The 15987-nt window shown below is 37.0% G+C and overlaps 1 protein-coding gene and 1 pseudogene across 5 annotated transcripts in view; both read right to left on the bottom strand.

Moving 5' to 3' along the window:
- The window catches only part of RIMS2 (regulating synaptic membrane exocytosis 2), a 747502-nt gene that overhangs the window by 486875 nt on the left and 244640 nt on the right, over positions 1 to 15987 (bottom strand). For all 5 annotated transcript variants that reach the window (XM_015145837.3, XM_028852821.2, XM_077943948.1 and 2 more), the window contains one exon: positions 3499 to 3809. In XM_015145837.3, the coding sequence (XP_015001323.1) occupies positions 3499 to 3809 (311 nt within the window). The remainder of the gene's footprint in view (positions 1 to 3498; positions 3810 to 15987) is intronic.
- On the bottom strand, positions 1004 to 1744 carry LOC106999898 (small ribosomal subunit protein eS6 pseudogene; annotated as a pseudogene).

Raw genomic sequence — 15987 nt, 5'->3', positions numbered from 1 at the left:
TAAAATAAAAGAAATACTCTTTAAAGTGTTTCCCAAATAAACATTTATGTAAGTTATAATGAGTTCCATTTTCTAGGCATAACTACCAAATCTGATATTAAACTCTAACTTCTTTCCTGACTAAAAGTAATTTTTGTGAACAAAAGGAGCTATTGGTTGGGCATTTATAAGGTTTGGAAAGAAGATATACAGTATGCTTTGAGTCATTTAGCATGAATTTATTAGCAGTAGTAGCCAAAGCACCAGGCAAAAGAGAAAAGACTAAAAGGAACTACAACCTGTTGGCTCCCCACAATAGGTCAATTTCAATTGTTTATTCAGGCCAGTAGTTGTGAGTGAAAGAGGCAATAAGGAATATAAGATTCTTATTTGTTCTCATTACCACCTTCTTCTAAGATTACAGATAGGCAACCGGGCGCAGTGGCTCATGCCTGTAATCCCAACACTTTGGGAGGCCTAGGTGGGTGGATCATCTGAGGTCAGGAGTATGAGACCAGCCTGGCCAACATGGTGAAACCCCGTCTCTACTAAAAACACAAAAAAATTAGCCAGGCATGGTGGTGGGTGCCTGTAATCCCAGCTACTTGGGAAGTTGAGGCAGGAGAATCGCTTGAACCCAGGAGGTGGAGGTTGCAGTGAGCTGAGATCATGCCACTGCACTCCAGCCTGAGCAACAAAAAGACTTCTGTCTCAAAACAAAACAAAACAAAAAACATAAAGATTACAGATAGGCTTTACCTTGTCTATAATGATGAATTAATTACTCATAAATTTACTGAATTTATTTTTAACATGCATAACTTCCTGATGAAATGCATTCCAAAACTTAATATTCTATTATATGACCCAGTGCTTTAGTATTTCGTTTTATTCTTCCTAAACCTGCCTCTCTAAGCTCCACAAAAAGCTATCTCATGTGGTTAATTTTTAAACAAATGGAGTCTATATTCCTATTTTCCATTTTTTTTTAGTCTGATCTTATCGATATGTTACTCAAGAAATCTTATTTCTGACTGGATTCAGACTTAGAAGTAGAAGCTCCCAGAGAGGAAAGTCTGAATTTCTTGGCAATTTGTTCCTCCTTCATTTACCCTCCTTCATTCTCTTGGCCGCAAGTTAAGCATATTCTGCAGCCTCTTCCTAATTTTTCTTAGTATGCTGCTTCTCAGGCAATATGCCGCCATTTGTGCTGCAGGACATGTGGAGTAACAAGACGCTGAATCTTGGGTGCTTTGGTCCTAGGTTTCTTACCTTCTTTGTTTAAAGGCTTTCTTACAACATACTGGCGGACATCATCTTCTTTAGAGAGACTGAAAAGTTTGAGGATTCTGCTAGCTTTTTTGGGCCCCAGGCGACGAGGCACCATAGTATCAGTCAATCCAGGAATATACTTCTCTCCTTTTTTAACAATAACCAAGTTAGAATGCTCCAATTGGCATCCACAATGCAACCACAAACTGATTTTCTCTTTCTTTCTCCAGTTCTTCTTGGTCTGTAACAGGAATGCCCCTTACTCATTAGCAGGTGGACACGGCCATGAATCAAGATACCCCGCTTCATGGGGAATCATTGTTTGTCGTTACCACCACTGATTAGGACCACATAACCCTTCCATTCTTCAACCAGAGCATCAGCAGCAACTTCCGTGGCCATATGCTTCTCATAAAAAGTGCAGTTTGTGTTTATTGTCCACTTCAATGAGTTTCTGGCAGCCAGTGGCTGGGAAGGAGATGTCCAGTTTCATCTTGAAGCAGGCGAATGCCTCCGAGGTGCCATGAAAAAGAGCTCATTATCCATTTTATTTAGTTATTCATTCACTCATTTTAAAAAAATCCTATCTCCATTGGTTATCTATTTTTTCATATACCTTGACCATTATAACTGCCATCTGGGGAACTTTCTTGATCTCTGAAGTCATTGTGTAGCAGATACTACCAGCAACCCAACCATATTGCCTCATCATTCACCATTCCCTACATAGCAATATTGGCTTACTATAAGTGTCTGTTACATGCTGCCTGAGCGCTTTCTCTGGCCAGTGAGTTTCAGAGAGTTAACAATTCCCATGATCAGCCCTGGACCAACAACAAAGGAGAGTTGATAAATAAATACTCCAACTTTCTTGTCCTCTATATAGGATAACTCTGAGGTCTTTCTACCCAGTCTCCCAGAAGAAGTCTCCACAAGATTAAGATGACTGTTTTCCCCAAAGATAGGATTATATATACTGTTCCCTTTTACCACTTTGTAAAAGAAGTGATGCAGTCATTGTTTTCTTTTTCTCTTAAGATCCAGCAACGTATTGGAGTGGTGACTTTAGGCACCATCTAAAATGACTCCCAGTGGTCTTACTTGTTAGAACTGATACCTGAGAACCCACCATACTATATATACAATTTGTTTCTGCAGAAATGCATGACTTTGTACTTATTCAACACAGAAATAAATGTACCTGCTACTTCTGGGCAACAGAAATAGTATAAACCAAATTTAAATGTATCTTTATTCAAACAGAAAAATAAGGTATAGAAAAATAGGCCGAGCACGGTGGCTCACACCTGTAATCTCAGGACTTTGGGAGGCTGAGGTGGGCAGATCACGAGGTCATGAGATTGAGACCATCCTGGCCAACATGGTGAAACCCTGCCTCTATTAAAGTACAAAAAATTAGCCAAGCATGGTGGTGCACACCTGTAGTCCCAGCTACTTGGGAGGCTGAGGCAGGGGAATCACCTGAACCTAGGAGGCAGAGATTGCAGTGAGCCAAGATCGTGCCACTGCACTCCAGCCTGACAACAGCGTAAGACTCCGTCTCAAGAAAATAAATAAATAAATAAATAAGGAAGAAAAAGAATCTTCCCATCAAAATCCTTTATTCTCCTTCCAAAGGTAGGAAATATAAGAGCCCTATGTACTATTTTAAGTATCACACTTTGAACACGGAGAAGCCCATAGAACTGAGCCAAAATAGTTACAACAGAATTAGCACATGGATATATCAAACTCATGAAATCCTTCACTATAAACCTGACGTTGGGTCTGCATATACTTGCTTGAAAAACCACATCATCCTTCAGCCCAGGATAGAACCTTTGGAGATATTGTTAACCTTCCCCATTATCTTAACTCCCACTTCCAACTAGTCCCATCAGTCCAACCTCTATAAAGTGTCTTATAGCCATCTCTTCTTCATTCCCATTAGTCCAATGCCAGTCTCTCTTTCCTATGACAAAAACTTCTAAGTTCCCTGTTTTATTTCACTTCTTTATTCTGGGAAATCTATCTGATAACCTAACACTCCCACATCCCATCTAAGATAGTTCAAACCTATGATAGGTCAAGTCCTGAACATCACATACAGTATTTATGTAAAACATACGAATGTTTACATTATTTAGACAACTCACCGTTGCCTAAACATTTCATGTATTGTTATCTCTGTTTGGAATGAAGACTAAAAGTAAAAACATTTGCCTAAAGATTAAACAAAATGTTTACCTGTCTGAAGCTATGTCACTGGCAATGTGATGCTTCACGCCTGACCCATTTTTAATAGAATCCTGTCTTGTGAGCCCATGAGATCGACTTTTCTCCACTGCAGGTACAGATAAGTCACCTGAGGGTCCTTGGAACTGGGTCTGCTCATGTAGTTTTGGTTTCTTCTCCTGAGGTGCCTCCTCATTTCTTAGCCCTCGAAGAACCTTTTGATCAGGTTGCTGTGGTGTATTAGTTCCACTATTATAAAACCACGCTCCTGATTTAGTGAGGATTTCTTGTTGTTTTCGGCACAAATTACATACCCACATAACCTGCACATGAAGACATAGGGGGAAAAAATTAGTGTTCCCAAAAGTTAAAAACAAAGAAAAAGAGACAAAAATTCAAGCAAACAAAACATTATATGGTTATCCTTCTGAAGTTAAAACATAATCCCAATTAACTGCTACTGTAAATTAAATAATACATACTTTCTTTTAATTTTTTTGAATAATTCTAATGAAATAGACAACATTTATTGACCACAAAGATAGCAAACTAGAGTCCCAAATTGCTGATTGTTCATTTGTACTATTTAATTCGTTTTATTTAAATTAGAGGCATTGTGTAACACACAGAAAATAGATTTTGAAGCTAGACAGTTGGGTTTAAATACCAACTCCAAAATTAGAAACTTTGCAACTTTCAACAAGGAACTGAATCTTCGTATCTATAAAACTTAGTTTCCTTAATGATAAAATAGGGAAATAAAGATGATAATTTCCCTGTATTTTGAGGTTGAATATTAGAAATAATTTATTTAAAATATTTGCAATATTACTTATTATAAAGAAAACTAGCTGTTAATATTATGTTAACATTCTATCAGCAATTATATTATTCTTAAGGGGGCTTTTATTTTTTTCAAGTAGCACCTAATGGCTAAAATAAAGCTACAAGCTGTGTTGATCCTCTATTTAAAAAAACCTATTAATTGCTAATAATTTATAGTAATGCACTTGATGTTTTTACTGTGGCAAAAGACACAAAATAAAATTTGTATTTAATTTTTAATTGTACACACCTCAGTAGCAATAAGTATATTCACATTGTGAAACAGATCTTCAAAACTTTTCTTGCAAAACTGAAACTCTACACCCCATTAAACAGCAACAGCCCTTTTCCTCTCCCAGCACAACTATTCTATACTCAATTTTTCAACAGATATATTTTTCAGATTCCAGAAATCTAAACATATTGTAATTAATATCTCTGTGGCCAGAAAACCCTTCACCATTTTCCGAAAAATCCTTTTCAATTAATCATTTAAAAAGTCATATTATCATAAAATAAGCATTCATAATTCAAGTGTATGAGTGCTAATGTTTTACGTCAAATACTTACTCTTACACAGCTCTCCAGGTTGCTAAACATTTTCTCACATGAAATAAATTACAACAGTATAGATAATCACAGTAAAAGGTTCAACATGGTATTTTCAACTGACACAAAAATGTTTCTGTAAAATACCACGTAGATTTTTTACCTTATTGTCCATTATTCCAGTTCATAGTTTGTGCAGATCTTATCACACAACATTGTACTTGCTCATTTTTATTATTTTTTTCTTTCATTGAATTGTATAGACATTTCTTTTCTCCCCAGTTAAATTTGAAGCTTATTGAAGGCAGGAACTACATCTTCTACTAACGTAATAAAACCTTATAAATTATAGAATGGTAAGATATAATAAATGTTTGCTAAGTTTAAGTTTTTTAAAATTCTTCTGGGGGAAATAGGGTAATAATATATTTGATATTATTAGGCCAAGATGTATGTTCATTAATTTCCTAAAGAATTAGTCATAAATAATATCAATATATGTATGTATTTTATTTTTATAAGTATTTTGATGTGAAAACACCATTATTTCACTGAAATTAAAAAGAATATGCCTCACAGTTCAAATTTCTTTTGCTATAATTGATTTGAATAGACATGAAATATATCTAACCCATCAACAGTCTCAAAATCAAATTTGAGTCAGCATCTCAGTCTTTTGATGCCATCTTGTGACAAATGCAAGTACTGCAGATCTCTTTTAAAAAGTCACGCTAAACAGATCCACAAAATAATGCAAAAATAAATGAAGTTTGAATTTCAACTTTTCTATTTTAAACAAGTTGTTATTTATGCTTCAGTGATAATCTATGCTAGATTATTATAAGATATAAATTTATCTGAATTAGGTCACACTCAAAGTACTGAAAAAGAGCGTCCTTTCGTGCCTGGTAATCAACAAATGAAACAGAAATGAGAGCTTGTGAGACAGACAATTATCCAATCACTATCATCTGCAGAAACAGCATTTTGCTGCTTTGTAGCAGTTGAAAAATAAAATTTTTCACAAGGTAAGCAGGTTACTTAATGTATTTTAGAGCAGAGCTTCTCAAAGAATATCCCGGAGAGAACAGCATCAGTATCACCAGAAGTGCAAATTCCCAGGTCCCACCCCAGACTTACTGAATAGGAAACTCTGGGGCAGTTCCCAGCAATATTTTACCCCAAATCCTCCAGGTAATTCTGTTTGCTAACATTTGAGATCCACCAATCTATGGCAGAGATTCCTAGTTCAATATGTTAAATGGGTTACAAGTATGCTCCTCAGACTGGCTAAGACCAAAGGAGTTCATATTCAGCCTTGTCAGTTTACCTTAGTGTGAACTGCTGACTGTACAAATAGTATTGTTTCTGTGGAGCCCAAAATGAGAAAAAGAAATGGAAACACTATCAGCTTAATCTTCCTCATCTGCTAATATCCAGTGAATATTAATATAACACAGATGGTATAAGGTATGAAGGATGTCTGATTCCTATTAAAGACTCTCCATGTGTTAATATCCTTCTCACATTGCCTGGGCTATGCACACTGCTTGCTCCTTTTCTGACTAGATCATTCGTTCCCTCCTAAATCACTAGCTCCTATATCCTTCCCTTCCTCCTTTCCTCCCTCCTTTATTCTATATTCCTCCCTCCCTTATCCTATATCCCTGCCTTCCTCCCTTCCTTCTCTCCTTTCTCCCTCCCTTCCTTTCTTCCTTCTTCTTCTTTTCTTTTCTTTCTTGAAACGGGGTCTTACTTTGTCACCCAGGCTGGAGTTCAATGGCACAGTCTCAGTTCACTATAGCCTCAACCTGCCAAGCTAAAATGATCCTCCTGCCTCAGTCCCTCAAGTAGCTGGGAGTACGGGTGTCGCCACCACGCCAGCTAACTTTTGTATTTTTTGTAGAGATGGGGTTTCACTATGTTGCCCAGGCTGGTCTTGAATGCCTGAGCTCAAGCAATCTGCCCGCTTCAGCCTTCCAAAGTGCTAGGATTATAGGTGTGAGCCATCACGCCTCCTAGTATTTTCTTATTCATGTATTGACACCTTGGGTACCTTTCTTTTCTTCTTCTACCATCTCCTCCTTCTCTTGGATTAATAGTTTATTAATTCTTTAAGCTCAGGAATTCCAAATCTACCCACATCAAGTACTGTCATGTGCTGCATAACAATAGTTCAGTCAACAAAAGACCACATATAGAAGGGTGGTTCCCTAATATTATAATACTGTATTTTTACCATGCCTTTTCTATATTTAAATATGTTCAGATACATAAACACTTTTCATTATGTTACTACTGCCTACAATATTCAATACAGTAACATGTTGTACAGGTTTGTAGCCTTGGAGCAACAGACAATATCATCTAGCCTAGGTGTGTAGAAGGCTAGACCATCTAGATTTAAGTACACTCCATGATGTTCGCGTGACAAAATTGCCTAATGATGCACTTCTTGGACTGTATCCCCATCATTACCAATATGATTGTAGTACAGAAAAACTGACACTTTCACTTGTAGCCCTTTACACAGATAGCAGCTTAGCTTATAAATTGGTGACAATATTGAACTACTTCTCACAAACACCAATACCTCTCACAAATACATATATGCTGTAAAATGATTTTTCATTAATTGGCTATGAAATGATTAATGGCTATTAAAGATAAACTCTGCGTCCATGGAACAAAATTTATAGAATTTGGCAACAAAGTCACAGGCCTTTTGCTAATAGAACACTTTAACCAATTACGTTAACCACATACGGAATGCTGTCTAAAATATCTCAGAAATACACATGCGTATAAATCTCCCTGGTTAGAGACTATTAACCAATTCTCATAATTACCAAAAACATCTAGAACCTGAGAATACAAAACATGTAGGTTTCAAAATTATAGATTATTATTACCTTCAGTCGTAAATAAGCCAAAATTTAAAAAATAATATAGCAATATTAAGAGATGGAATAATGTCTAATGACCCAAATTTGTCACTTACTACCATGTGTTTTATTCCATAAACACCCTGAAAGGAAGGGAAAAACTAAGGAAAATACAAATATCTTTTTTAAACCACAAAAATAATAACCATAACAGCTGCAGTGAATAGTAAAAGAAAGCAAGAAAACCAAACTTACATTAGGTATATACAATAATTGAGAGCAATCTAAAGGTCTGCAAAATACTATGATTTTCTTCTAAACAGGGACAAAAAAATAGAGTAATTCAAAAAAGGGAGGGATTATAGGTTAAAGACTGATGCTAACGAGACCATAGGCCAAGATCCTATGATCCAGCTGACTGCACAGAAAAAGGAATTCACTAGACACTACCTCTAACCATTGCCAACCTGCTCCTAAGTGTGTGTATGCATTTGTCAGAGAGGAAATAAGGTAAAAGAGTATAAACTGATCCATTACATAAACAGAAAATCGTTGAAGATTCTGGCTAGCTATTCAACAACTTATTTCCTTTCCTCTTAGAAAACTACATTTTCCATGTTATCATGGGCAGCCATGACCATACAATTATATTCTAGCCAATGGATTATAAGTGGAATGGGTGTGCCACTTTCATAAACTTTTAAAAATTCTCATGTGCTATCTTCATGCTGTTCAGCCAAGACCTTGGAGATAAGGAAACCACAGGAAAAAAAGGTGCTGCCTGGGAACCTGAATAATCACTAGGAGGAGAGCACTCAGCTGATCAGCTCACCAGTGTGGACTTCACATAGGTGAAAACTAAACTTCTACTAAGTTGAGCTTTAAAGACTTTTTGAGTTTATCTTTTATAATTGATAGCATTACCTTGACTAATTCACAGTCTTTTTAAAGTACATGTTTATTCAATGTGTATTACTAGCACAATCTTGTATGTGAAGAACAATACATTACTAGGGCATGAATATGAAAGAGCTTCAATGTTGTTCACTAACTCATGAGAACCAATTGTGTGCTTTCTTCCCAACTCCACATTCCATGAAGTAATGTGGGTTAGGCTGAAATCAGCTGTGGTGGATGTATTTAGACTAAATAAATTGGAAAATGCCAAAAGTCAGAGATTTTTCTAAAAGAGAGCTGGTTGTTAGCATGTACGAACACACCAGTGACTATAATATATTCACTACATTCTACTAAAAGAATAATATTACATTTAGTAGATAAACTTAGATGAAACTATAATGTAATTTACCATAAAAATTAACTGAAATCATAAAATTCCAATTTTATTATAGATGGGCAAGTAACCAAGTCATTATTTATTTACTTATACAATATTTACTAAATGGCTACTATATGCCAAACACTATGCTAAGAGCTGGTGAATAAAGCTTAACAAATATAGATTTTGCTACAGAGTATAAAGTATAGTAGGGGGACAATAAGCAAACAAATAATTGCACAAATATTATTATAATTATCATAAATGCTACAAAAGGAATGCAGTCCCACCATAGATCTTTCCCTCTGGCCCGCATTGTGTTGGGAAAAAACAAGGATGCAGAGATCTGCAAGAGGTCTGGAAATCCAGAGGCTCAACCAGAGCATTACCCTAAAGCGTTCCCACAATCAGAATCATGGTGTGTGTGTCTCTAAAAAGGCAGAATTCAAGGGTAGCCTGCGCTACTAAACTACAAGCCCTCACCCAGCACTGCCATGGTGGATTTTGAAAGTAGACACATTGGCTCATATCCTGGAAGGTTAATGTTTTCTAATAGGATTCCTTAGGCAATTAAGAGATACTGTCATCCATAAATAAAATCAGAAAGTTTCTTCATCTGATGCCCCTGATACAAGCAGCAAGACTCCCAGATTTCTCCTGAACTGTAATCATGGCATTTCTAGCAACACTCACACTTATAGGCTGAAGCAGGAAAGTCTGACTGGTCTTCCTTAAATCTCTCAGGAGGCAACAGCACATCCTCCTGAGAGCTTTAACCTTAAGCATTTCCCAGTCTTAGCTGTTACAAACTCTTCTATGTTGGCTATTGTTGTGGCTTTGAAAAATTTACTCACAAAGAAAGGTAGCTTATTTATTTCTCTATTTTTGATCTGATTTTTCTCAACAGCACACTTGCCAGATTCTTCTTTAAAGCCACTCAGTAAATCGTAGGCTGATAAATAATAGCTCCTTTGGACAAATTCTCTATTTCTTATATTTCTGCTCCTTTTTTGGCTGTTCTCCAAGAAAGTATTCAGGTGTTCTGTGAGGCTTATGCTGCTACACAACCTGCAGCTCATCGAATCCATAGTCTGATTCTTCTCAACTTAGACAGACTTGTACTTCTCAAAAAACCTGATCTCACTTCAGTTCCCACAGCACTGCCAACTTCTCTTAGTCCCTGAATGATCCTCTATTTCTCTATGGCACAAGCTGTCTACTCTGCAGCTTCTTCTGCAAAGTCATCTCATCCCTCACTATAGATGGGTGTCATGTCTGGGACATGTAGTTATGCTCATTACTACAACAAAGGATAGTTCTGGAAGTCAAGTCTGACCTTTTCTTGGCCTTTCTGAATCATGATGCACTGCCAAGTTCATTCTGAGGTACCTATGTCCCTGGTGGATGCTAGGGCATCCCAAAGGGTGATTCCCTTCCATGGATCTCCAATAATAATAAGAGTAAAGGTACCCTTCAATTTAACCAAAATGCATCCTCATCCTGGGTCAAAGCCTGGAAAGAAGAGACTGGAACATACCTCTAATCATCTACTGGCCTCACCTGTCTTCTTTCTCTTCCCCTACAATGTAGAAGAATAGAAGAAGCAAGCTTTTCCTTGACTTTTCTTTTTTGTATACCTAATACTTTCCCCAAATACCCTCAGGCTTGAAGTAATGAGCTTCAATCTTCCCATTTCATCGATTTCATCCCTTAAGCCATCCATTGCCTTAATGGCAAAGGAGAAAAAAGACACCAGCTTACCGATAAAAGAATCTAAATAGGAAGGCAATTATAATACAATATATGCATTACACTGTGTTTTGAACATTGTCGGCTATGTTCAGAGATTAATACTTGCCCAAGTACAAAGTACGGACCAGATACACCTCGAGAAAGAGAAGTCCTGGTAGCTTCTGGTTTCTGATAAAATGGCTGATTTCCCAGCTTTAGGCAGGAGTTGTGGGGTGGAAGGAGGAAGGCTGAAGAAGATAGAAAAGGAAGCCTGGGCTGATACTTAAAGAATGTAAAAGTGGCCAAGCATGGTGGTTCATGCCTGTAATTCCAGCATTTTGGGAGGCCAAGGCAGGAGGATCATGAGGTCAAGAGATTGAGACCATCCTGGCCAGCATGGTGAAACCCCGTCTCTACTAAAATTACAAAAATTAACTGGGCGTGGTGGCATGTGCCTGTAGTCCCAGCTACTCAGGAGGCTGAGGCAGGAGAATCGCTTGAACCTGGGAGGGAGAGGTTGCAGTGAGCCGAGATCTTGCCACTGCACTCCAGCCTGGCAACAGAGTGAGACTCTGTCTCAAAAAACAAAAAAGTTAAAAGTGCAAGTTTTGAATATAGCAAAATCAACCAATAATAGCTCTCAAAAGAAACAGCACAACAGATCAAAGGTAGAAGGGCTTGGAGTAAATACCAGAAACTAGAAAACAGATGGTTTAGCAAGTCATAGGGAACAAAGCATGGGATTGCTGAAAACATGAAACTGCTACTAAGGTTAAACTTTAACACACTATTTAAAGCATGCTAGTATTAAGCTATTTCCTTTGAAAAGAAACAGATGGCATTATCAGAATTATTGAGATATTCATTCAGTATGTGGGTACGCTCCAAAGAAATAGCAAATGAAACTCAACCAATTAAATTAGAGAACTGGGATGGATAAAATTACTAAGTATTAATTTCTGTAAACTTACAATAAATAACTGGTTAAATCAGAAAACTGAAACAATCAGATAATTAAGTAGAAATTTTAACAGCTTCATAATTAATATGATGAGTACATCTTCCAAGTTTTGACAACTGTAAATGCCAAATATTAATTAAAAGACAGGAAATGATAATAAAAACAAGACAAGCTGAAAATACAATCATACATTATGCCATGAAGTTTGTATTACTAAAAATTTTAGATATCTACATTATTTATTGAAACAAAATACAAAATTGCAAAGAAACGCAATGTAACTTGCACTTAAAGCCTCACATACGTTATAGTTAAAATTATAGAGTTTTACCACTTTGCCTAAATTTAAACTTTTAACCCTCTCTATTACTTTCCCCAAACTCTATTTTTACCTCTACTTATGTAATTTGTTTTATGCCATGATACAAATCTAAACTTTTAACCTTTTTTTGCTAAAAGCAGACATGTCTTTGAAAAGAAAGACTGTTGTTTCTACACCCAGAATTTTAACTTATAAACGAATAAATAAAAATAAAAAACAAATGAAAGGAAATGAGCAGAGCTAAAGCCTCAGGCCTACTATGTCCCCAGCCAAAAAGCAGGTACCAGTGAATAAGAGCACAGGTCTTATGGTTTAGCAGAACTAGAAGTGCTCCATGTGAAATGAGAAACTGAAATTCATGTTCACTTCTGGATGCCTGGTGCCTTCTTCATTAATAAAAAAAAGCTGAAAAAAATGCTGTGGAAATCTTCTCAACCTACACCTTCCTAGAAGCTGTAGGCTTAGGCAAGTGGGACACACTTGTAACTTTGACACTGGACAACGCCTCCACAGACTTGGTTTATGTATATGAATTTATAAGATCACTAATGTAAAATATCACTAATATATTAATTTGCAATATCACGCAATGCCATGATTGAGGCAAGACCCCAGCTCATTAATGAATATCTGGTTCTGAAATGGAGATCCCAGAGACTGCATGAAGGCAACCATGAAATTATTAATACGGAAGAAGTAAGTTCAGAGGAAAGAGGAAGGAAGAAAAGAAGAAGAGAGAGAAAGACAGGAAATCCTAGATGGTTTCACAGTTGACTTCTCTCAATCACTGAAGGAATAGCTATCTAAAACTTATACAAAATATTATAGAAGGGGGAAAAAATGGAAACTTCCATGACTCAATTTATGAGAAATTTTTAATGGTAATATCAGAAAATAGCAGTGGATCCATTTCCTGAATTGGCTGTTACAAATTACCCGAAACTGGTGGCGTAAAACAACAAGAAATGTATTCCCTCACAGCTCTGGGACCAGAAGTCCAATTTCAGTATCACCTGACCAAAATCAAGATATCAACAAGGCCAGGCTCCTTCAGAAGGCTCTAGGGAAAACCAGTTCCTTGTATCCTCTGGCAATCAGCTTCTGGTTAGTATCATCATTCCTTGGCTTGTGGCCACGTCAATCCAATATTCAAGAACAGCATCTTTGAACTCTCTCTGTTAAATCTTCACATTGTCTTCTCCTCTGTGTTTGTGCACAGATACATATGCACTGATGATACAAGGGATTGCATTTAGGGCTGACCTGCATAATCTCCCTATCTCAAGATCTTTACTGTATCACATCTGCATCTTTTTTGAGGAAAGGGAAGAGTTCGGGGCCATATAAGATAACATTCATAGGCTTCAGGAATTAAGACATGGTTATCTTTAGAGGGGCCATTTTTCTGCCTACCACAGACAAAATTAAAGTGAATAGCCCAATAGCACAAGTGGAAATGAATGCATACATCTTAAAATCTTGAACCAAATCCTTAATTTTATATAGCAAATATATATGAGAAAGAAATGAACAAAGACGAACCTACCATGACAAAGGGGAGATTACACCAAAGATGCAAGAATAGTTTAATTTCAAAAAACATATTAATGAAATTCAACAGATTATTTAATTAAAATAGAAATAAAATGACGTTATCAATACACATAGAAAAACCATTCAACATTCATAAAATGCAAGATTCATTTGTGTGAAAACAATATAAAATCTAGCAACTAAATATTATAGAAATTAGCAATGATTTGACCTAAGAAAGAATATCTACAAAAACTCTATATCCTATTTTATATTTAAGAATTAAAGGTAAGAGCATTCCTTTTAAAGTAAGAAATGAGCAAAGGATTCCCAGTATCACCACCTCTGTTCAACACTGTATTGGAGATGCTAGCCAAGTAAATCTCTCCTCAATCTCTCTCTCTCTGTCTCTCTCTCTCTCTCACACACACAGACACACACAGACACACACAAACACACATACACGAGAAAGGATGAAATAAAGCTGTCCTTATTTGAACACTATTTGATTAAGAATGCCATTTGATTATGATACAAAATGCAAAAATCTACAGCCAAAATATTGAGTAGTAAGGGAGCTCAGTAAGTTTCCTCGATCAAATCATGATTAAGCAAAATAAACAGCATTTCCATACACCACCTATAACCAATTACAAAACATTAAATAAAATTTTTAAAGACATCTGTTATAAAGAATAATAATAGGCTGGGCACGGTGGCTATGCCTGTACTCCTAGCACTTTGGAAGGCTGAGGTAGGCAGATTGCTTGTGCTCAGGAGTTCAAGACCAGCCTGGGCAACATGGCAAAATCCGGTCTCTACAAAAAATTTAAAAATTAGCTAGGCACAGTGACATGGCCCACCCCAGCTACTTGTGGGGCTGAGACTGGAGGAACACTTGAGCCCAGCAGGTTGAGGCTCCAGTGAGCCAAGATGTGCCCCTGCACTCCAGCCTGGGTGACAAAGTGAGACCTGTCTTAAGAAAAAAAAAGAAAGAAAGAAAGAAAAGAAAATAATATACAAGAGTCCTCTAAATTAAAAAAAAAAAAAACCCTCCTGAGGATCCATTTCAACATGGCCAAATAGGAACAGCTCCGGTCTGCAGCTCCCAGCAGGATCAAGGCAGGAGATGGGTGATTTCTACATTTCCAACTGAGCCTCTGCTGGTGATACTCAGGCAAACAGGGTCTGGAGTGGGCCTCAAGCAAACTCCAACAAATCTACAGCTGAGGGACCTGACTGTTAGAAGGAAAACTAACAAACAGAAAGGAATAGCATCAACATCAACAAAAAGGACATTCACACCAAAACCCCATCTATAGGACACCAACATCAAAGATCAAAGGTAGATAAAACCACAAAGATGGGGAGAAACCAGAGCAGAAAGGCTGAAAATTCTAAAAACCAGAGCAACTCTTTGACTCCAAGGGATTACAGCCACTCGCCAGTAACGGAACAAAGCTGGACGGAGAATGACTTTGATGAGTTGACAGAAGTAGGCTTCAGAAGGTCGGTAATAACAAACTCCTCCAAGCTAAAGGAACATGTACTAACCCAATGCAAAGAAGCTAAGAACCTTGAAAAAAGTTAGATGAATTGCTAAATAGAATAACCAGTTTAGAGAAGAACATAAACGAACTGATGGAGCTGAAAAACACATCACGAGAACTTTGTGAAGCATACACAAGTATCATTAGCTGAACTGATCAAGTGGAAGAAAGGATATCAGAGATTGAAAATCAACTCAATGAGATAAAACAAGAAAACAAGATTAGAGAAAAAAAAGTAAAAATGAACAAAGCCTCCAAGAAGTATGCGACAATGTGAAAAGACCAAATCTATATTTGATTGGTGTACCTGAAAGTGATGGGGTGAACAGAACCAAGTTGGAAAACATTCTTCAGTATATTATCAAGGAGAACTTACTCAGCCTGGCAAGGCAGGCCAACATTCAAATTCAGGAAATACAAAGAACACCACAGAGATACTCCTCGAGAAGAGCAAATCCAAAACACATAATCGTCAGATTCACCAAGGTTGAAATGAAGGAAAAAATGTTAATGACAGCCAGAGAGAAAGGGTGGGTTACCCACAAACGGAAGCCCATCAGAGTAACAGTGGATACCTCAGCAGAAACCCTACAGGCTAGAAGAGAGTGGGGGCCAATATTCAACATTCTTAAAGAAAAGATTTTTCAACCCAGAATTTCATATCCAGCCAAACTAAGCTGCATAAGTGAAGCAGAAATAAAATCCTTTACAGACAAGGAAATGCTGAGAGATTTTGTCACCACCAAGCCTGCCCTACAAGAGACCCTGAAGGAAGCACTAAACATGGAAAAGAACAACCGGCACCAGCTATTGCAAAAACACACCAAATTGTACAGACCATCAACACTATGATGAAACTGCATAAA

This window comes from Macaca mulatta, chromosome 8, assembly GCF_049350105.2.
Source record: "Macaca mulatta isolate MMU2019108-1 chromosome 8, T2T-MMU8v2.0, whole genome shotgun sequence".
NCBI lineage: Eukaryota > Metazoa > Chordata > Mammalia > Primates > Cercopithecidae > Macaca > Macaca mulatta.
Note: the sequence above shows the minus strand (reverse complement) of the source record. Positions and strands in the feature narration are given on the sequence as shown.